The sequence below is a fragment of the Rhinichthys klamathensis genome, unplaced genomic scaffold (genome assembly GCF_029890125.1).
Source record: "Rhinichthys klamathensis goyatoka isolate OS25496 unplaced genomic scaffold, OSU_Roscu_1.1 h1tg000359l_1, whole genome shotgun sequence".
NCBI classification, from domain to species: domain Eukaryota; kingdom Metazoa; phylum Chordata; class Actinopteri; order Cypriniformes; family Leuciscidae; genus Rhinichthys; species Rhinichthys klamathensis.
In genome coordinates this window covers 415,609-436,929 of record NW_026606868.1, presented here as the reverse complement: position 1 = coordinate 436,929, position 21,321 = coordinate 415,609, and the positions used below count along the sequence as shown (strand labels likewise).

The window sequence follows — 21,321 nt, the reverse complement described above, 5'->3', positions numbered from 1 at the left end:
TGTCATGGAGTACAACACTTTCTTATCCTGAGAGGACAGCTGGTACATTATGCCAGGCTGTTGACTCGCATTACAGAAATCACATTGTACCATACACACACTACGCTCTGCAATCTTGTTTAATTTCTGTGAATGTATTCTTCATGTTTAATGTTGCTGTTCATCTATTTATATGGCATCACTACTTTTGTATGTTTTTGGTTTAGTCTTACATGGTCTAAAACATCATTGGACAAAGCTGTTACTCATCACCAGAGGACCAGGAATCCCCTTCATCAACAGAGTCATCAGATGGGACCATCTCGCCTCGCTTTGGCTGTTCATCTTTTCGTTTATCATCCCGGCCTTTGAGGATGTCCATCTCTTCTGTAGGATTTCCATTTGCTGCTGGCATTTCCTCCATATCTTTCCACTCCTCTCCAAAGACCATGGCCTGGTTGAAGTCTACAGTCTTGGCAGGGTCGTAGGTAGCTGCCATCTCAACGTTCCCTTTGCTCCAGAAATCCTCCTTCAAACTAGTGCTGAAAAGGCTATGAAACTCACTTTTCTTTTCCTTTGACTGAAATTCCTCCTCCTCTCCTGAATTGTTGCTCTCACAGTCCATCACAGTCATCACTTTTTCAGAAAAGCTCTCATCTGTCATTTCAAGATGTTCTTCAAATTTTCCAAAGATATTTTCCGCTACACTTGGCATTTTGTTTGGACTTCCCAAATTCTCAATCTCATTCACCGGGGAAACGCCTGAATTTTCATCCATACTTGCTGCTTCTGGAATGCTCATGCTTTTGCCCCAGATGTTAGAATTATCCCAGTCATAAATCTGAGAGGCTTTAGTTTCTTCCGTGGTCTTCTCCTTACTGAGCACTTCTTCAGGCACATCGTTGTTGACAGAGACAGAATCAGCCTTAAATCCTCCATTAGTAAAGGTCAATGGCTGCTCAGTGAGAGTAGCCGCTGCTAAAAGGCTTGTATTCTGAAAGCACTGGCTGGCATTTGGAGATTCATCTTCTGAGCTATTGCACTCTTCCTGTTCAGAGTTGGGCATGTCTGATGTCATGATATTTGGCTGACTGTTTATCTCGCTTTCCAAAGAATGACTGTCCATCAGATCTATGTTGGTGTCCATGGAAACATCCAGAAGATTTTCTGGTTCTTTGGTTGTAGCTGCATCTTGGAACATGGTCAGAGTTGGTGAAGTTTCAAATGAGCTTTCAAGCTGTTCGACCTGAGATGTTTCGGAAAATGAGGGTGGATTGTCTATGTAGACATGTTCTTGACTTTCATATGAATGGACTGTTTCATACTCGAGCTGTTCAGTGTGTATATGCTGGTTTTCAGTCAGTAGTGGATTCTCATTTTGCTCATAAACCTTGACATCATGATCTTCACCTCTCCTCATCTCTTTCATATCATCATCAGTATCTTCTTTCGGGTTTCCCCTGGGCTCAATTCTTGGCCCTTCTTTCTCCAAATCCAAACTTTCATAGACTCCAGAGCCACTCATGCATGCCCTATCATCATCTAGTGCATCTTTAGAAACAACGTCTTCTGTCATCATCTCTCCAATGACGTCCATGTCTGGTTCTTCTGTGAGATCCTCCATAGTGTTGAAGCGTTTTGAGGCGCTTTTATTCAATTGGCCTCCGTCCACTCTTTCCTTCTCATCCTCGCTGTCGCTGGTCTCACCAATGAGGTGTGAGGCTTGCACATTCCCATCTGTTTCCTTATATTGGATCAAGGGCCGGGGGTCTGCTAGCGTGTTCTCCTGACTATAGCTGTCACACTCACCAGGATCAGTTCTCCATGAGGCTGATATGTTTGGGGAGTCGTCGTCATCACCTTGGTTCTCAGGTAACTCAGATTCCTCAGGTAAAGGACAGCCTTCATTTACTCTCTGAACTGAATGGGCTTCAGCTGGTGGTACAGTCTTCTCTATACTCTCCTGATGATCAATGTTCTTAGGAGTATCTACACCTCCATCCTGTACAGAACTGTCTCTCTCAATCTCTTCTATCTCTTCTTCTTCTCTTTCAGTCACATTTTCATCTGTTTTATTCTTCAGTTCAGTTTCAATGCTCATTTCACCCTCTTCCTCTGCCTCAGACTTAGGGCTCGTCACTTTCATCTCGTTCTCTGGTTCAATTTCTTCCTGTCTATCCCACTCATTGATTGAATCAATCTCCGCCTCAGTTTCACTGTTCATTTGCTCTGTCACTTCCTCGCTAATATTGCTCACAATGTCCTGTTCATCTACCCTCATCAGATCTTCATTTGCTTCTTCCTGATAGCTAAAATCACGCAAAGCTCCTTGCTTGAGGAACGATGAAACCGGTATATTGGAGTTTGTACTGATATGGCTGGATGTTAATGTATCATTATCATCTATATCTCCATATGAAACTGTATAGCTTTCACTAATGTTCTCTGATCTTACATCCATCTCAGAGGCATCATCTTTTTCATCCTCTGCCACGGTTTTATTTTCTTCCCAAGTAACCTTAGGTGCGTGTGAGATTCGGGCCATTTCGACAGACACTTCCTCATCCTTCCCTTCTTCTGAAACTCCTGCAGGATCTGTGAATGGACCGGCCCAGCTTTCTGTCTCTGGCGTTTGGGACAAGCTACTTGGTTGGTCAGCTGACACACTTATCACAGCAGATTCCTCCGTTTTAGATTCAACCATCTGAGCTTTCTGGAACTGTTTTGGTTCGTCCTCCACCTTGATATCTTCTGGTTTGAGCTGTGGTTCTGGTTCTGGTTCTGCAGCTGTTTTGGGGAGAGTTGATGCGATAGCCATGTCTTCATGTACTTTCTCTCGCTGTAAATAATCCACAGACTCCTCAGCAGCTTTCTTAGACTCCTCTGAGATATGAACCCCTGTCTTTTCTGGCACTGAGATTTTGGTTGGCGTTCTCTGTGGAGTCCCTTGAGTCCATGATGGAGTCGCACTGGTCAGCAGAGTGCGAGAGGAGGTGATTGATCTGTGACTTGTAGACACAGTATTGCTGAAATGGCAGGAAGCCGCAATGGTCTGTAAGGTTTGGTGGGTCCCAATGGGCTTTGAGATTGCATCTGTAACAAGAAACAAGAAGATGGTGAGACAGGCTTTGTCACATAGACAGGGAACAAGCCCCTTAAGAAGACTATTTGATTAAGTCTACCTTTGACAGATCATCATAGCTATTTTCTGAATCCTAAATGTTCTTAATTTAACATTTTACAATAACAGTAAGGTTCCATTTGTTAACATTAGTTAACATGAACTAACAATGAAAAATACTTTTAAAGCACTTCGAAATCTTAATGTTAATTTCAACATTTACTAATTATTATCAACAGTTGTATCTGTTAATATTATTTAATACTATTTTTACAGGAAGCACCGTCAAAGTATTTTAGTCATGAATCTGTAGTCGAAGCGCATTGAGCACTAATATTCATCAAATATGAGCAGAAATACGACAGAGTGGCTCATGCCCCTATTATGTCCCATCCCCTGATAACTATGATGCTATTGGAACAAGTGTGGTTGACTGGAACAGATAAAGCTCCAGATAGATGGAGATAGTCTGAAACAGACATAGACCCTTGATCTGCCTCTCAGGGGAGTTATCGGAATACACACTAGTCCTGAACTGTGAGTGAGTCGTAATGGAGAGGTATTGATCTTCATTATGCTTTTCCAGGCCTGCATTACTGGAAAGTGGAGCCATCTGTTACAGTGACCTATGGGACTAGCACAGGAAGCTAGTTGTACAGGCTTCAACAGATACCCCACTATGCAATCAGTACTAATCATTTAACCAGCCCAAAGCACAGCAATATTTAGAGAAAGGGGATCTGTGTTCCAAAATCCAACATTTATATAGGCTGAAGTTATATACTCTTTATACTTTTTTTTTTTCACTTGACCATTGCTCAAATAGCCCTCATTATAAAAAAATAACAAATAATAAATTAAATGGGAATAAAATATTGATTTATTTAAAAAAAAGAATGTTACCTAAAAAGACAGCAGAGTTGGTCTTGTTTGTTTTTGGTCTGTCGATTCTCAGGCCCTCGCTGTCCAGCAAAGCTCTGGAAAGAAGCAACAGAACAGCACTTTCTTTAATGTGAGGGGTGGGCTAAATGAGATGGAGTCATGTTCTTGAGCTGCAGTCCTGTGCCTTGTTCTGTTGTTATGCAAATACTATGTCAGATTTGTCATTGTCAGCCCATCTGCAGGATCCACTCATGCATCAATTCATTTACCTCCTGCACGCAGCATTAAACAATTGCGAGGGTTGGACTTTACAAATGTAAAGCTCTTAGTGTAACAAGTGATCCTGCAACAAAAGGATCAAACAAATTTGGATCTTAAATGTATTCATATGTAAAAACAAAAGTCTTTTGGGAGATATGCACAACATATTGTAATCATATACAATAAAAAACGAATGTATACATTTCTCTGTACATATTTCTAATATTTAAAACCAATCCCCATCCTTCCAAAGTATCTGCATGTAATGCAACACACCTTCATTAAATGGAGGACCATGAAATGAGCAACAGCTAAAATGCTGTCAAAATGTATTTCTGTCCGCCCTCAACAGACATAAATCGGACCGATCTGAAGGATGTTTTTGAATGAATTACCCACCCCCCTGTTTCCCTGCCCCTCCTCCAAGCAGATGGATCAGGGTCAATGCCGGGTGGGAAAAGGAGAGGGTCTATTCGGATTGACTGATCTAAAGTTACCCCTCTCAGGGTGCTTGAAATGCTTTTTAGAGCCACTGATGCATGATCATATTAGTTGGGCCTCCATAAACTACAAATCCCACAGTGCATAGGAGAGGCTTTCCACTCTGGCATCCCATTAGGGAGGAAGTGGGACGACTTTTCAAAATGTACATGCATATTTTACTTCATGTAAAGATGGTTCTGAAGATAATAATGAGGTAAGGTTGTGTGTTTTGGTGTTGATGATGATCTGGATGACATTGGCATGTACCTGTATGTGGCCACCTCCAGTCCAAGAGACATCTTCACCTGCAGCAGATTTTGTCTGTCCACCATCATGCTGTCTATCTGCTGCCCCAGGCTGTCTTTCTCCAACTCCAGAGCATCTACTTGAGCCTGCACAAAATCATGAGACACGTTTTCTTAAAAATCTTTGATTAAAGTTAAGAGGTTGTGGAAAATGGCATCGTTGATATCATGCTGTTAAAGAAACCCAAATAAAATCAGATGGCTCTGCTATACTGTATGACCTTCTATCTTCGGTGGAACACAAAAGAAGATATTTTGGAGAAAAAAAAGTCTCGTTGATTTTTGTCCTAACAGTGAAAGCGGGGTTTAGTGTTGTTTAGACTCCCATCGTATGAACAAAAACATTCTTCAAAATATATTATTTTGTGTTCCACAGAGGTAAGAAAGTCATACAGGTTCGAACTATATGAGGGTGCGTACATGATGACAGAAGTTGAAATGGTTAAGCAACAAAGTCCATAAGTTTCTATTCTTACCTGAAGATGTTGAAGCTCCTGCATCTGTTCTTCTCTCTGCTGCACGGCATGTTTCTCCAGCATCTGTCTCTTAGTCTTCGTACTCTCGAGCTCCTTGGCCAGATGCTGAACCTGATGCTGTTTCTCTCTCTTCTCCTGGTGAATCTTTGCCATGTTAGCTTTGGCCTGGTTCAGACTTTCCTCCAGACGTCCAAACTGTCTCTGATAGTTGTTGGTTGCCTCCTGCCAGGCTTGAGCTGCTCTGTGGCTGTACTCCTGTCCCAGGTCTGGGATGCTGGTAGTTTGAGTGTGCTGTGGGGCCATTAGAACTGGCTTTGTCTGTTTCAGAGAGGCCTGCAAGGTTTCCATGTTCTCTTGGTGGACTTGCGTCTGTAGCAAGAGGTCTTTCTCAAGTTGTCCAACCTTCTCTCTAAGCCAAATCTGAGCCCTACGCTCCTCTTCGAGCTCCTTCTTGCTGTCCTTGAGTTTTCTCTGTGCTTCAGCCTGTGCGGTCTTCGCCTTCTGCCTTTGAATACTCACCATCTCCATATCCTCCATCAAGTTCTCCACTTCCAGCTCCACATGGTCTTTCTTCCTCCAGGCCTCCTCCATCATCCTCCTGGCCTGGCTGAGAGCCTCCTCTTGAGCTTTGTGCTGGCCTGGTGGGTCCCTGCTGCTCTTGAGAGTGTGGATCTCCTCTCGCAGTAGCTTGTTCTCCTCCTCCAGAAGCTTCACACGGCCCAAGTACGATTCGAGGCGCTGGTTCAGCTCCAGCATCTGGTACTTTTCCTCCTGAAAGTGTGTGAAGGGCTGTCGGACACCCAAAAGCTCCATCTCAGAGTGGGGTGAAGTGTAAATCACACTAGAACTGTGCACAGAGGCTGTGAAGGGCTGCAAGTCTTTGTGGCTGCTAAGTGATTCTAATGACAGGCTCGAGGGTGAGGTCTGGACCACAGTCCCAGTGCCCAGCGGCTGAATGGACAGGGGAGGGTAAGACCCTCCTTTCATAGACAATGAGAAGGGGGAGGGCGGAGGAATAGAGGAGGAGGGGTGGATGGACAGAATGTGCAAAAGCAGTGATGTAATTTGAGGAGTTAACTCTCCCACTGCTGGATTACATCCAAACCAGTACAACTTTCTTTCTCCTGTGGAACTCAAAAAGAGATGTTAGAGACTCGATAACCTGAGTCAACATGCAGTGCATCTTTTTTTTCCATACAATGAAAATGAATGATGACTGAGACTGTTTATTTGAAACAGCATGAAGGTAAATAATGACAGAATTTTTATTTAGCTGAACAATACCTATAAATCTTGTAGTTTCAGATATTTTCACATTCATTTACTGCCCCCTCTTGTGGCAAGATGATCCCAATACATCAGACCATGACTTTTTTGCATGTCATAGGGATAGTTCAACCAAAAATTAAAATTCTGTCATCATTTACTCACCCTCAAGTTGTTCCAAACTGTATCAATTTCAAAGGAAGATATTTTGAAGAATGTTCGTAACTAAACAATTGTGGGGCACCATTTAACAGACATTCTTTTGATTTAAAAAAAATGTTGTCAACTAAAGATTGTTTAGCATTTAGCAATGCAAGGGGATACAACTCTCATTCTTTCACCTTTACATTTTATTCTCAAAGCCTACATGAAATAAGCAATATTTGCTTCTTAAAACTAGTGGCAGACACATTATCCTGTAATTATAAATTAAATCCAACAGCTTTGAGATGCACATATGCCTCCCTCAACACACAAATCTCAAACACAGTGATGAAATCTGTCTGAACCATATGACAGCTAACCACCATTTTTTATGTTTCATGCTGGAATGTCTGCTGAGGACTTGTACAACATTGTGCAATGTAAACTTTTTCAGATTCCTCAATTTAAAAAGTTGGGACAACATGCATTTTGGACAAGTTTTGATCAAGGTCATCAAAGCAACTTTTGTTAGAAATAGGTTTAGAGTACTCTTGTTCAATAAACTGACTAAAACATTTCAAGCTACTTCTTTACATTTGTTAGAAGATCTTTTGGCAAGCTGGATTTTTACAGTGTAAATTTATAGTTGAGACATTTGGCTAATTGTGCTTTAGCACCAAAAACTATTCGTTTGTAAAAGATTAACCTCAAAACATGCGCAAAATCCATGAAATTTCTGACCATAAATTCCTTTAAAAAGGCAACCCTGAGATTAATTGAATAATTGTTTAATAGTTTAAAACACAACAGTGTGCTTTATGTAAAATGATTCAATATTGAGTTATAAACAAAAACAATTTTCAAATGTAAATGAATACCACTAAAATTCACTTGACCAGACAAAATTCCATTGCCATTTAAATTTAAATGTTTTGACAGAAACCGATTTCCACTGAAATGTTTGAATCTCAACAATTTACATACAATTGGTTAGAATCTTATCTTGAATAAAGTCTGGTTAGGCATTTTGTACTTCCTGAAAATAACTAACATTGTTGCATAGTGAAAATGATATAATTACATAACTTCCTCTACTCAAATCAGACACCATTTCTGTTATTTCCTAATTCTGAACGTCAAAAACCTCTCCGTGCAGTCTGGCTGACAGATTTCATATCATACTGCTGTTTTCAGCTTAAAAGCACTGTGCCCTGATCCAGCAGTGTTCTGTAGATTGTGAAGGTGAGCAGGTGCAATGGAAGATGAGTTATGCTATTCAACAATTACCTTCAAGCCATTTAACAAAGAGAAATCTAAAGGTATGTTCAGAGAGGGGGGTGGGGGTTTATTGTTATGTTTTTTTACATTTAACCATTATGTTAACAACTTTTCCCCTGTTTACTGGAATACTTTTAACAGTAGTTGTTCTCTTTTTGGATGATCAGAATATGAATGAATTAATCCTTGTCTGATTAGTGCGACAGTTAGACGAGTCTGCACTGTATGCAGAGGTGAACAGAAAACAATCGACTTCACATACTGAGACTACAGGTTAGAGATCAATCACACACAAAATATATATCTATACAAAATTGATATTAACTGTTAAATAGTCCTAATGAATCAATAATCATAGTTTTAGAATAAGTTTTTAACTAAAATATTCTCAGTTACACAATTACTATATAGTATATATATATATATATATATATATATATATATATATATATGCCTTTCAAAAGTTTAGGATCGGTAAGATTTTTAAAAGAAGTCTCTTATGCTTACAAAGGCTGCATTTATTTGGTTAAAAATACAAACAAACAAAAAACAGTAATATTGTCAAATATTATTACAATTTAAAATAACTGTTATCTATGTTAATATACTTAAATGTTTTATTTATTCTTGTGATCAAAGCTGAATTTTCAGCATCATTACTCCAGTCTTTAGTGTCACATCATTCTAATGCTGATTTGATGCTAAAGAAACGTTTATTATTATTATTATCAATTGTAAACAGTTACATAAAAAAAACTGAAAGTACTGGAGTAATGATGCTAAAAATTCAGCTTTGCATCACAGGAATACATTATATTTTAAAATATATTCAAATAGAATTTTTTTTTTTTTTTTTTTTTTTTGGTGAACAGAAGAGACTTCTTTTAAAAACATTAAAAATCGTACCGATCCCAAACTTTTGAACAGCAGTGTGTGTGTGTGTGTGTATGTATATTTATATATATATATATATATATATATATATACACACAGTGTATATATTTACACACACACAATATGAATCAATTGTGATATTTGTCAGTTTTATATTATTTTTTTCTTAATTTTTTTACAAAAGCAATATAAAATATTTTTATATTTATATATACAATATTCAGTCATGGTCAGAATTATTGGCTACCCTTTATAAATATGACTAGAGATGGCTGTAAAAATAAATCAGCATTGTTTATCCTTTTGATCTTGTATTCAAAAAAATTGAAAAATCAAACCTTTCATTGAAGTAAAACAATTTAAAGTGGGGGGAAAATCTCATTATAAAATAAAAGTTTTTCTCCAAAACACGTTGGCCACAATTATTGGCACCCCTTGAAATTCTTATGAGTAAAATATCTCTGAAGTATATTCCCATTCATATTTTTAAAAATGTACTGTCATATGCTCGCACTCTTGGACTCAAACTTGTCTCATTCTGGTTCAGGAAGAGAAGCTTCCACCCCAATCTCTCGGGTGTATAGACGAGCTTCAGTGTTTCTGGGGCTGCTCTGTTTCCTCCTGCTCGCTGCGTTAACAGCTGTCAGCATTTTCTGTAAGCATTAGCACTGTTTCATTCATATACACAATACCAAACATACCATTCAATCCGACTTTTGGATGTCGACATTTCTGAAGAGTTTAGTTCCAACCCTGTGCAAGGAAGCTCAAAGACCTCGATTAACAGGTTTGGTTTCACAGACAGGGCTTAGATTAAGCCAGGATTAGGCCTTAGGTCAAAAAGGGCATTTAAGTAGCTTTTGTAAACATGGCTTAGAAAAAAATATTACAGGTATGTGTAAATCTTGAGACAAAACAATGGCGCTGACATATTTTAAGATATGTCAGTGCAAGTTGCTTTCAGTTAAAACTGCTCAAACATGCAGTTTAGTCTTGGGTTTAAACCAGGTTTGTGCAACCGCCATAAGCGTATTTGTTTAGAGCTAGAACTAAAATTAAAGAAAGGGAACCTTGAAGAAGTCATTGTCGCAACCTCAAAAATAACCAGGAGAAAAGTACAAATTACAAATGTGTCAACAAAAAAGAGAAACAGTGTAACAACACCGGGAAACTCACGTGTGTCCTGCTGTTGTAAATCAGTTGCATAATTTCATTCTTTCTTACAAACTGATGAGGTCAATATGAGTCAATGGTGTAAATTATCATTAAATATGGCTACTGTCTTAACTCATAACGACTAAAATATCATAGAAATATTGCATTGCAGTTGAAAAATTGTCTACAAGTACTGTAGATTTTACTAAGAGTTTGCCTTTTTTCTTTATCCGCTTTGCAGACTACATTCACATGTCTAAACACAACAATATTCTGGTAAGAGCAAAGCCTGAAACAACATAAAATACTGAAATACTCAGAAATTGCCCAAATCTGCTAAACAATATGTAGAGCCAGAAGCATATCTTAACCAGAGGAAATCTCTTCATACAGGCCCAGTACACTAAAGAGAGAGCTGCCAACCTGCAGTTACTGGCAGACAAGGAAGTGCTGGAGCAAGAGACAGCCAGGCTGGTGACGCAGGGTCAACAGATGAACAACACACTGGACTTCATAATTCATAAAAGCAGCTTTTCAGGGGATAAATACTGTCAGTTCACTGGGAATGGTAAGCTGTTTTACTGAATCCAGAGTCTGAAGTGTAATGTTTTTTTGTTGTTGTTGTTAGTTTGTTTTATCCAGCTTATCTGAGCTATTCTCCATCACAGGGGTCCGGTGTACATCCTGCCCTCAAAACTGGATTCAAAATGGCTCCAGCTGTTACTATTTCCATAAAGGAAACCTCTGGAATACATGGGCAGAGAGTCAAGAATACTGCAGGAAACATGGAGCTCAGCTGGCCATAATAGACAGCGTGGGTGAACAGGTATATAAAACAAAATAAAGTATGGAAATACACAAGAATGTTCACTTTTTTTTTTCTCTCTTTCCAAGACTTTATGATCAAACTAAAAAAGGTTTTGCAGTGTTGTACACCATTTCTACAGCTAACAAAGCAAACTTGAACTGGAGAGTTCTTCAAAGACCTGTAAAGTGTCTTTTCTGAAAAGTGCACCAAAGTATATACTGTAAACATGTAAATTAGGCATTAAGTTTAAGTTCTTAAATGTAGTTTAGCATCATGAGACCATTGTGATCAACAGTCCTGTTTACACTGAAAAAGAATGTAAATACTAGGAATGATTTCTAAATGATTATAGCATTGTGTTTATGTTCTCATTGTACTATGCAAATTCAGGAATTCATCAATCAGCACACTGAACCATATTATGATACATATCACGGGTACTGGATTGGACTCTCTGAAAAACAGGGAAACACTTGGGTCTGGACCAGTGGCGCTCAGCTTGAGAGAGGGTGAGTGTAGAAAAAGGCAACAGAAGAGCTTTTGATTTTTCCAACTATTAACTAAATTAATTATTTTTTTAATAATTATTTGATTATTTTTACAGTAGTAAGAGCCAGGATTAATGTAAATAATACATTTTAAAAGGAATTTATTTCAAAACAGTTTCCTTCTGATAAATCATAAAAAAATAAAACAATTCAAAAGCAATTAGCTGACATTTTCCATATTTCCCTTTCAGATTCTGGATCAATTTGCCCCATGTAGGATACACGCACTGTGTTTTGTCAATGCCCAGCAAAAACCCACCGAGAAGCTGGAAATCAGAATGGTGTACCATGAAAAGCAGATGGATCTGCGAAGTGGAAGTTTTGACATGGCCAACCTTCCTTCAAGCCCAACGAAACCACAGTGACCCCTCAAGATGAACAGAAGTCAATGCAAAATACAACCATCTCAGAAATCATTTTATTTTCCAGTTGAGTTTGATTTGTTAGCAATATTTCAAGGTACTGACACATACTGACAAGTCTGAGAAATTACATCTTATTGCAATGCACCCTTCATGCCATTAAAAAAAGGCCAGCTTTAGCGAGTGAAAAAAAACCTTCATCCACACAGATCATGCCACGCAATTTTTAAAACAATTCATATATAATCACATTTTTATCACTGTGAATAATATGCTATGTAATATGCATTACACAAATGTATTACAAATCAGACCAGTAAAAAGCTAATTTCATGTAACCTGGTCTCAAGCTTAAAAGTTTGATCATGATTTATAAGAATAAATATGAGTGCTGTGTAACAAACACGTTTTGCATTTTGTCATGTCTCTCAACTAATAGTCTGAAACTGAACAGCTGCTAGAGAATTGATCCTTGTGTCTCAGCAGCACAGATCCTGATCATCAACTACCACCCTTGTGTTTGTAGTGAGTTTGTGCGTTCACTTTTTGCTCTTTTTTTTCTTTGGCGTGGACTCCTCACACTGAACATTCTCTACCACCTCCTCCTGCTCCTTTTTGCTTCGTTTCTTTTTCTTGTTCCTCCTCTTGTTGTTCTCCTGTCCTCCTGTTATCTGTGCTTCATTGCCAGTGTCCTCTGTCGCTGTCATCCCACTAGTTGAGTTTTCCACATCTGCGGTTTCATAGAGGTCCATGACGGATTTCTTTTTCTTCTTCGAGACATTGTCAGAGGTTTGTTGATGCTCAATACTGCCCTCCTGTGGTTGTTTGCCGTGTGCGTCTGTGGAATCCTCAATGATCTCATCTGTCTCAGCAACTACCTTGGACCGTTTCTTCTTTTTCTTTTTCTTCTTCTTGTGATTGCTGTCATCCATCGGCAGGTGTGCGTCTCGTTCCTCTGATGTGTGTGTGAACGCTTCATTCACGTCTACGCTGCATTCTCCATTAAGACCATCCTCAGGTGCTTCTTTTTCTTTGCGATTTTTCTTTCTCTTCTTCTTTGGCTCAACATCTGTGATAATATCATCGTTCATAGACACACCATTAGAGTCTTTCCTCTTTTGGGGTTTGCTGTCCTCAGTGTCATTACTTGAAACAAGGACCTGTGTTGTCATCTTATCTTCATGAATATTATTCTCTGAGGGTCCATCCTGCCTTTTTGATTTCTTGCGTTTTGTTTTCTCTTTAACATCTGGATGTCCCACAGGGTTTAGACAATCTGTGCTGCTTGTGGATGTTTCAGCAGTGTGGTTCTTCTTACCATACTTGTTCAAGAACTCCAGCTCCTGCTGCTCAAGCCGAGCCAGTTTGGCACTCATAGTAAGTCCATGTCTGGCTCCTCTATTCACACAAACAAACAAATAAACACATATATTAGAGCAGTACGGTTATTGTTAAAAGGTCGCAATCTCGGTTCAAACACCCATGCTATCTCATTCCTAAATGACCACGATTCGCCTGTGTCTATTAAATCTGTGACAAAATCACACCCTCTGCTGACCCACAAAAAGCAGTTATTATGTATAAGCATGAAACAGCTTCGACTCTCTTTACAACCATAGAGTATTGTTATTTCTGTGTTACAAATATTCATATTATCACAGAAGTACTAGGATAAAAGTTTATAGCTCGGATATAAACACTGATGTCTATGGACGAGACAAAAATAGAGCAAATCACCTTTTAAAAATGTGACATTTCAAAAAATGATTGAATCGATTACATCGCTACGCCACCAGGTTGCGACAAGTGACTGGTAAAAAATGTATTTGTCATTGAATCATTCATTCAAGAGATTCGTTCATGAAACAATTCAAGTATATATATATGAGTGAATCATTCATTCAAACTTTTTTTTTTATGAATCATCAAATATTTTAAACAGAAATTTTGTCAGAACATCTAGTAAATGACATGTTTTATTTATTTGTATATTACATTTATCCAGAATCGTGCAGCCATAACATATATAAGAAACCAATATATCTGTTGTTATTGTTTACTAACACTAAAACAATTAAAAAATATATTTTTAAAAGATTTAAATAAAATATGAATATTAGATGAAAAGCGTAAGATGATTTTTTAATTTATTTAGTTACCCAGGCAAAATTAGGTTAAGATGAATTACTAAAATAACTCAACCAGAAAAAAAAGAAAGAAAAACTAATAAAAATGAAACAAGCACATATCAACATTACAAAAATTTTTTATGAAAACTGAAAATATGAAAAAAGCTAATTCAAAATATTAGTATATAAATAATACCACAATAACTGACAATGTTACACTATCTATGATTCTTATGACTTTTGTCCTGCTCAAATGTGATATAAAATGGGTCAATGCTACAAGTTCTTGTATTGTATAAATGTATTTATATTGACTAACAAATTATTGTAAGGATACTGTGGATTTGGATGCATCAGTGTAAACTTTATGAGATCATATAGCTTACTTGTGTGCTGTTCGTCCTCCACAAGCTTTTAGCAGATCTGCGTCAGATAGCCTTAAAACAGACAGACAAAACGAAGACAATTGAGCCGGCTGAAAGCATAATTGATCTTGAAATCTAACCAGTACCATTGTGGGACATTTTAAATGGATCTTTAGTGCCTCTAAATGCCACATACAGAAACATCTGAAAAGGCATGCTTCGTGCAGCAGAATATTTTATATAATTAGAATATATCACAGAAATTAAAGTATTCATTGCAAAAGTATTTTTAAAGGAATGTGTCACAAATCATGATTTTGTACTACTGGCAGCTCATACTTGGTAGTGGTGGAAAGGTCCAGTTTCTGGTCCTCATCTTCAGAACTGCTGCTATCATCTGAATCAGAGGTCTTTTCTGGCTGCTCACCTGACAGCAGTGTAGCTGACTGAGAATGGAGAAAGATGACTTTAAAACAATTACACAATACAAATACTCAATTATCGCTCCATAAATGCTTGTGGTATTGTGAAAATATATTGATTGTGTGTGCCGTTTATGGTTTTGCACCTTGACAAAACATCCATAGAGCATGGACTTGGCTTGCTGAGCCTTGCGTGGCTTCTTGTTAGAGATCAATCCATCACTGCTGTCATTTGACTTCACCACCACACCAGTCTAAACCACAATGACAACATCAGATGACTAAAACATGCCCTCATTCACTGCTATCATATTCTTTTATTGAGTTTTTTCTATATTATGTACCTGCGCTGTTTCCACAACCAGACTGGATGAGGCTTTGTTAAAAACATGGTCCCACCAGTGAAAACTGAACTGCTCACCTTCCTTATGGCCCATCTGAAGACAAATGATCAAATTGAAATAGAAACATAAGGTCTACAACAGCTGGAAAATGAAAAAAGATAACTAAAACCACAAGGGTAGTTTACATGACCTGCAGTAAGATATGCTATACTTAATCTACAACTGTTTTTGACAGCATGTCTAATTTCTGTATAATTAATTATTATACATGTAGATTCTAACTACAGTATAATTATCATAATGTATAATATTATTATACAATCTCATATTAAGAAACTTGCATTTAAGGGACTGTAAACTGCAAGAGCTAAAGGGTGGGTTAGGATGATAAACCAGATGGTAAGGATATAGAGCACCATAATCATTATTGTTAACAAATATATACAGGTCAAACTCGAAAAATTAGAATATCGTGCAAAAGTTCATTTATTTCAGTAATTCAACTTAAAAGGGGAAACTAATATATTATATAGACTCATTACATGCAAAGTGAGATATGTCAAGCCTTTATTTGTTATAATTTTGATGATTATGGCTTACAGCTATGATAAACTGCAAGCCATAATTATCAAAATTATAACAAATAAAGGATTGAAATATCTGGGACAATATATCGATGCATCGCGATTCGTGGATCGATACCATTTTTTCCCGAATGCATCCGATCCCAGTAGTATGTTCTCAATACATCGTGTATCGATTCTGAGCTAAGTTTTTAACTGCAGATGGCGCTCTAGGCTAGAGCCATCTGTTGTTAAAAACTAAGCTCAGGATCGATTTGAGAGAGGATCGCGATGCATTTGGAAAAAAAACTGGAATCGATCCAGAATCATTTCTCGATTCATGATGACGCATCGATTTATTCCCAGTTAACACATAACGTTCCCCTAACGTTAGTTTTTGGTTCCTGTTTGGTTATTTTTTTGGGAACCAAATACTAACGTTAGGGGAACGTTCTTTTTAGGTTTTATTTTTATGTAACCATAAAAAAACTTTCCCAGAACGATGCAGGGTGGTTACTTTTAAATAACCCCAAAATAACTTATAAAGAACGTTCCCTAATGGTTATATTTAAGTTATTGTTTTGCAACCATAAAACAACGTTCCCAGAACGTTGCTGGAAGGTTATTTTTGAATAACCTCAAAACAACTTATAAAGAATGTTCCCTAATGGTTATTTTTAAGTTATTGTTTTGCAACCATGAAACAACGTTACCAGAACGTTGCTGGAAGGTTATTTTTTGAATAACCTCAAAACAACTTATAAAGAACGTTCCCTAATGGTTATTTTTTAGTTATTGTTTTGCAACCATAAAACAACGTTCCCAGAACGTTGCTGGAAGGTTATTTTTTGAATAACCTCAAAACAACTTAAAAAATAGTCATTAAGCAACGTTCTTTATAAGTTATTGTTTTGTTCCCAGAACGTTGCTGGAAGGTTCTATTGAGAAGGAAAAAATAAGTTGTAACCTTCCATAATGTGATCATGCAATAAATGCTACAATGACTTGTGCATCAATAATGCGCTTATTTTCTGGGGCGGCACCTAGAAATGCACATAATGGATTTATTTTCGTTTTGAATTGTTTTGTTTAAAAGACATTTCAAGCATTCTATAGTTCCTCATGTCTGTGAGGCATACCTGAGTTTCGGTTAATTAATTTATGATAAGATTTGCTCTCCAGTTCACGCAATGCAATCGCGCCGCGCCTCCATGTCATGATTATTGTCTGCTATATGTTTGATTCTTATTTATTATAGCAATTGGTTGATGGAAATTTGATTAAAATTAAGATACAATTTATACAAAACGAAATTCACTTTAAAGAAAGGCTTTCCACAAAACAAAACTTAATGAAGTGGTCAAAATCATGTCTGACCCATCATGTCTCCCGATATATTGCTCATCTTACTCATGTTGTTCAATTTTCATAATCAGCAGATGGGGAAAAAAATAACAATTATATTAGTTCAACAAATATGAAACTAAATGTGCTTATTTAATGGCTACATTTAGTTTCATATTTGTTAAACTATTATAGAACGGGCCATAGATCTCCAAAATTAGTTTTAAATTCATAATTTAATATTTATGAGATTTTTTTAAAGTAATGTTCTAATGTTTAGATATTTATATGTGTAAATGCTGCAATGCATGCTTTTGACGTGCTTTAATCAATGGCCGTGCGCGTGAACTTTCGAGTCGCAAACATTGGAGCGGCGCAGAGTTGCCATGGAAACGACGCGGGACTACTGCGACTGACAAGCAGCAAAACTCCCTCTCTCGCTGTTGTTTTCACTGCTTTCAGGTGAGATTAGTCTCAAAAATCACACAAATAATACACACAACTGTTCTTGACACTTCTCTTACTTGTAATTGACACACTTTTGTTGAATATTTACTTTATACACATGGTTTAGTGTCTTCGGAAAAAGTCCGTTAGCATCTCAACCGTTTTCAGAAGAGGTATCGTTAAGGTAACATTAACTCGGTTGAGCTTTTGTTTATGAAAGTTTGGGCTTTTAATCATCTCTTATGTGTAGATGAGAGTTTTTGTAAAGGTTTTACTTGGAAGTGAGCTAATTTATTTAACATAAATGTAAACAAAGGTATGTAGCCTACTGTTAATCGGTGACGTCACTTACATGGAGCTTGAACATTGGCTGAAACTAGCTGCTCAGTGGTAAACAAATATTGATAAAAAAAAAAATCTGTGATTTCAGCAGCAACAAAATAACCCCTCTAAAACAAAGTGGAAGCTCCACGGCTTCAACATTTCTGAAGAAAGCTGCTGCCAGAGATGTAGGAAACACAGGTGAACCGAGGAAGCTCGTTAAATAACTTCCATTTTGTCACAATATTTTATCTATATCACCATGCATGTCATTTTCGTATTTTTTTTAATTGATCAAATTTACATTTTTAAAGTGTATAATTTATTTTAAGGTTTTGACATCCAAACAAGTGACACTGTATGAGCAATACTAAATGATTAAGCAAACCTAAAAATAAATTCTGTTATCCTAATTAAGAAATTATTTTCTGTATATTCTTTCTCTTTTCTGCATTTCCCCTCTGCTGTAGCTTTTTCCTTTTAATAAACCTGGCATTGTATAATAATATTGTTGGCTCTGTGACAAATGGTTTGTTGTGTTCCTAGATCCTTCAATGTTGATGCCCTGCACCGTAGCAGAGGAGTTTTTGTCCTGATCATCATCTCGAAGACGCTATGAACAGTGTTGGGAGTAACGCGTTACAAAGGTAATACATTAGAGTAACATATTACTTTTTGCTGTAACACAGTAGTGTAAGGCATTACTAATCAATTTTCAGTAATATTTTACTCGTTACATGTTCAGTAAGGCTTGCGTTACAACAGACTTTTAGTTTTAATTGTATAACAAACAAAAAAACAGCAAGACCGCGAGACATTAACGAATGAAAAATGCAAGTAGGTTAAGTTACCTGTTCGTGGTCAGTCAGTAGCCGCGTGTGGTGTCCAAGTTTGTAAATAAAGACTAAATGGCAGCGTCTGATATATATGTATTGCGATTTATTTTTTACAGGAGTGCTGTGAGGCATGATTTCGGCCTCTGTGCTCGCGCTGGCCAGTGGAAAAGCGGCTAATGGATGAAGATGGCAATGGCATGAAGAAGACTACATTCACGAGATGGATGTATGCGCATTAGGCTAATCGTTCTGTGTTTTCTTTCTAAACAGTTAGGCTATGTTTAGGTGGTATTTTTCATGTTTTAATCACGCAATCATGTTTTTGGTGCGGTGGTGACGCGTTCATGTAACATGTAAGGGTGGCGGCGGCGCTGCCGATAAAGCACCTAAAAGCGGTCACAAAGAACCGACAAAAGCATTGATTATGAATATGTCAAATATAGATAGATATATATAAAATCACCAACTAACCCCCGTAAATGTTGAAAATACTGTACGATCCCATGAGAAACATTATATAATAATGTTACTATTTGTTATATTTGCAGATGACTGTGGTGAAGATGGAAGAGGCTTTCAAGTGGGATCTACAATTAGACTACTAATAAAAATGTTTTCGTAGTTACTTTGTTTTCGTTTCGCCTTTTGCGCATGTGTTGAATGTGATGCATAGCCTATGATTGTGGTGGTGTGTGTTTAATCAACAATTAAACAATGAATAGACAAAAACATGGACTGTATAGGTTGATTATTTATATAGATTTACTGTTGTATTTTATTTAAGTAAAAAAAAAAGATGAATTGTTGTTGAACGTAAAGAAAACTTTACGGGCTAACTAAAAACAAACCATGTTCTGGGAACCAAAAACTAACGTTCTGAGAACGTTCTGGGAACTAAAAGCTAACGTTCTGATAACGTTCTGGGAACCAAAAACTAACGGTCTGGAAACCAAAAACTAACGTTCTGGGAACCAAAAAATAACGTTCTGGGAACTAAAAACTAACGTTCTGGGAACTAAAAACTAACGTTCTGGGAACCAAAAACTAACTTTCTGAGAACCAAAAACTAACGTTATGAGAACGTTCTGAGAACCAAAAACTAACGTTCTGAGAACGTTAAGAAAACTTTCCTGGCTAACCAAAAACAAACTATAAAAAATAACGTTCTGAGAACCAAAAAATAACGTTCAGAGAACGTTCTGGGAACCAAAATCTAACGTTCTGAGAACGTTCTGGGAACCAAAAATTGTTAGCTGGGTTGTCTTATCCCTACTTTGCATAATGAGTCTATATAATATATTAGTTTCACCTTTTAAGTTGAATTACTGAAATAAATTAACTTTTGCACGATATTCTAATTTTTAGAGTTTCACTTGTGTGTGTGTGTGTGTATGTGTATATATATAGCCAGCCCAGTTCATGATAAACTTTATGCCCATATTGTCAACTACCTACATGCTTTAATCATTGTAATTTTCAACAACAACAAAAAACAAACAAACAAAAACATAACATAAAATCTCTCACTCACCCCTCCTTTACCATATTTAATTTTGACTTTAATAGCCTCTGAGATGCCATTCTCTGATCTTCCCAGACCTTTACCTACAACACAACAGTCCACACATTAGACATCATCAAACAGGATATGGCCAAAGACGCCCTAAAATCTCTTCTGAATTCACCTTTTTCCCATCCGTGTCGCAGAAGCTGCTCCTCTGCGAATTTTAGCCCTGTACTCTTTTCTTTGACCATTTCTGCCATTTCCAGAACAACTCAGAATCTGAAAATGTGAAGCAGTTTGTAAAACAGATTAAGCAATATTAAATATGCGTTAATTCAGTGTAATTTTTAATCTGTCAAAGACCTGTAAACCCAGTAAAACACTACCATTAATTTTAGGCTCGTACCGCAAAAAGAGGTAAATAAGCAATAATCGCTACCACGCGTTCAGCAAGGAAGCAGCCATGACACCAGCTAGGTAACTATGGAAAGCGAAAAGGGTCATTGCCCTCGATTAACGGAACGCGTTCTCTGAAATAGGCCGTTTGAATCTTTACAGTCTATGGTTTGAATGCACACACAGAGAGGGATAACTAAGATTTGATAGACCCATGATGACATACTCATAATAGATTTCAGAAGCAGTTCTGCCCAGCCAAAAAAAAAAAAAGTTGCTGTTGGTCATATTCCAGGAATGATGTCAAGATTCATTATGCTCAAATTAGGAAAGAATGGTCGGAAGGGAGCATGAAGAATCATTGTCACACATGAAATGGAACATCTGCGTCCAGACCTTATATTCATTTAAAGTCTTTGGGGTGTGCTGGCGTAGACTTTATAGAGTGCTCGAGCCTTGCATTGTCAATATCTTGACCAAAACTGTATGCACACACACACACACACACACATATATGTTTTATTAACAAAGTTCGGGAGGAGCACGTTCAGTTAATTAACACGAGTGGAGTGCACTCAGCAGTCAATGATAAGAGGTGTATATATAGATTCAGCAATCTCACCTCACTCCATTGATAGTTTAGCAGCATCCCTCCACCACCCCTTCTCCACACTTCCAGTCCTAACAC

At 37.4% G+C, this 21,321-nt stretch overlaps 3 protein-coding genes across 4 annotated transcripts; 1 reads left to right on the top strand and 2 right to left on the bottom strand.

Moving 5' to 3' along the window:
* Positions 1–145: 145 nt before the first annotated feature.
* On the bottom strand, positions 146–6,632 carry nes (nestin). Its single transcript, XM_056233056.1, has 4 exons — positions 5,508–6,632; positions 4,994–5,118; positions 4,004–4,077; positions 146–3,072 (listed from the first exon to the last, which is right to left on the bottom strand). Exons 1-4 carry the CDS (start codon positions 6,492–6,494, stop codon positions 242–244), a joined length of 4,017 nt encoding a protein of 1,338 aa, XP_056089031.1. The 5' UTR covers positions 6,495–6,632; the 3' UTR covers positions 146–241.
* A 1,488-nt stretch (positions 6,633–8,120) lies between these two features.
* LOC130069273 (asialoglycoprotein receptor 2) lies at positions 8,121–12,065 on the top strand. Of its 2 annotated transcripts, none has more exons than XM_056233055.1 (8): positions 8,121–8,236; positions 8,394–8,468; positions 9,637–9,744; positions 10,486–10,520; positions 10,638–10,812; positions 10,913–11,058; positions 11,443–11,561; positions 11,792–12,065. In XM_056233055.1, exons 1-8 carry the CDS (start codon positions 8,173–8,175, stop codon positions 11,976–11,978), a joined length of 909 nt encoding a protein of 302 aa, XP_056089030.1. In that variant the 5' UTR covers positions 8,121–8,172; the 3' UTR covers positions 11,979–12,065. The 2 variants fall into 2 exon arrangements, with proteins under 2 accessions (XP_056089030.1, XP_056089029.1); XM_056233054.1 differs by having other exon boundaries at positions 8,122–8,236; positions 10,913–11,070.
* A 378-nt stretch (positions 12,066–12,443) lies between these two features.
* On the bottom strand, positions 12,444–20,698 carry gpatch4 (G patch domain containing 4). Its single transcript, XM_056233109.1, has 8 exons — positions 20,644–20,698; positions 20,419–20,516; positions 20,265–20,338; positions 15,223–15,315; positions 15,025–15,132; positions 14,796–14,902; positions 14,478–14,528; positions 12,444–13,360 (listed from the first exon to the last, which is right to left on the bottom strand). The coding sequence occupies exons 2-8, from the start codon at positions 20,495–20,497 to the stop codon at positions 12,502–12,504; spliced, it is 1,371 nt and encodes a 456-aa protein (XP_056089084.1). The 5' UTR covers positions 20,498–20,516; positions 20,644–20,698; the 3' UTR covers positions 12,444–12,501.
* Positions 20,699–21,321: the final 623 nt, after the last annotated feature.

Excerpts from the sequence above, each read along its gene's own strand:
- LOC130069273 (XM_056233054.1), top strand. The coding sequence starts at position 8,173 with ATGGAAGATGAGTTATGCTATTCAACAATTACCTTCAAGCCATTTAAC. Across the intron at positions 11,071-11,442 it reads TAGACAGCGTGGGTGAACAG|GAATTCATCAATCAGCACAC; the intron begins GTATATAAAACA and ends ATGCAAATTCAG. Across the intron at positions 11,562-11,791 it reads GGCGCTCAGCTTGAGAGAGG|ATTCTGGATCAATTTGCCCC; the intron begins GTGAGTGTAGAA and ends TTTCCCTTTCAG.
- nes (XM_056233056.1), bottom strand. The coding sequence starts at position 6,494 with ATGAAAGGAGGGTCTTACCCTCCCCTGTCCATTCAGCCGCTGGGCACT. Across the intron at positions 4,078-4,993 it reads CTGGAGGTGGCCACATACAG|AGCTTTGCTGGACAGCGAGG; the intron begins GTACATGCCAAT and ends GCTTCTTTCCAG. Across the intron at positions 3,073-4,003 it reads CAACTCTGCTGTCTTTTTAG|ATGCAATCTCAAAGCCCATT; the intron begins GTAACATTCTTT and ends TTCTTGTTACAG.
- gpatch4 (XM_056233109.1), bottom strand. The coding sequence starts at position 20,497 with ATGGCAGAAATGGTCAAAGAAAAGAGTACAGGGCTAAAATTCGCAGAG. Across the intron at positions 15,316-20,264 it reads TTAAATATGGTAAAGGAGGG|ATGGGCCATAAGGAAGGTGA; the intron begins GTGAGTGAGAGA and ends ATTTGTCTTCAG. Across the intron at positions 14,529-14,795 it reads GACCTTTCCACCACTACCAA|GCTATCTGACGCAGATCTGC; the intron begins GTATGAGCTGCC and ends GTCTGTTTTAAG.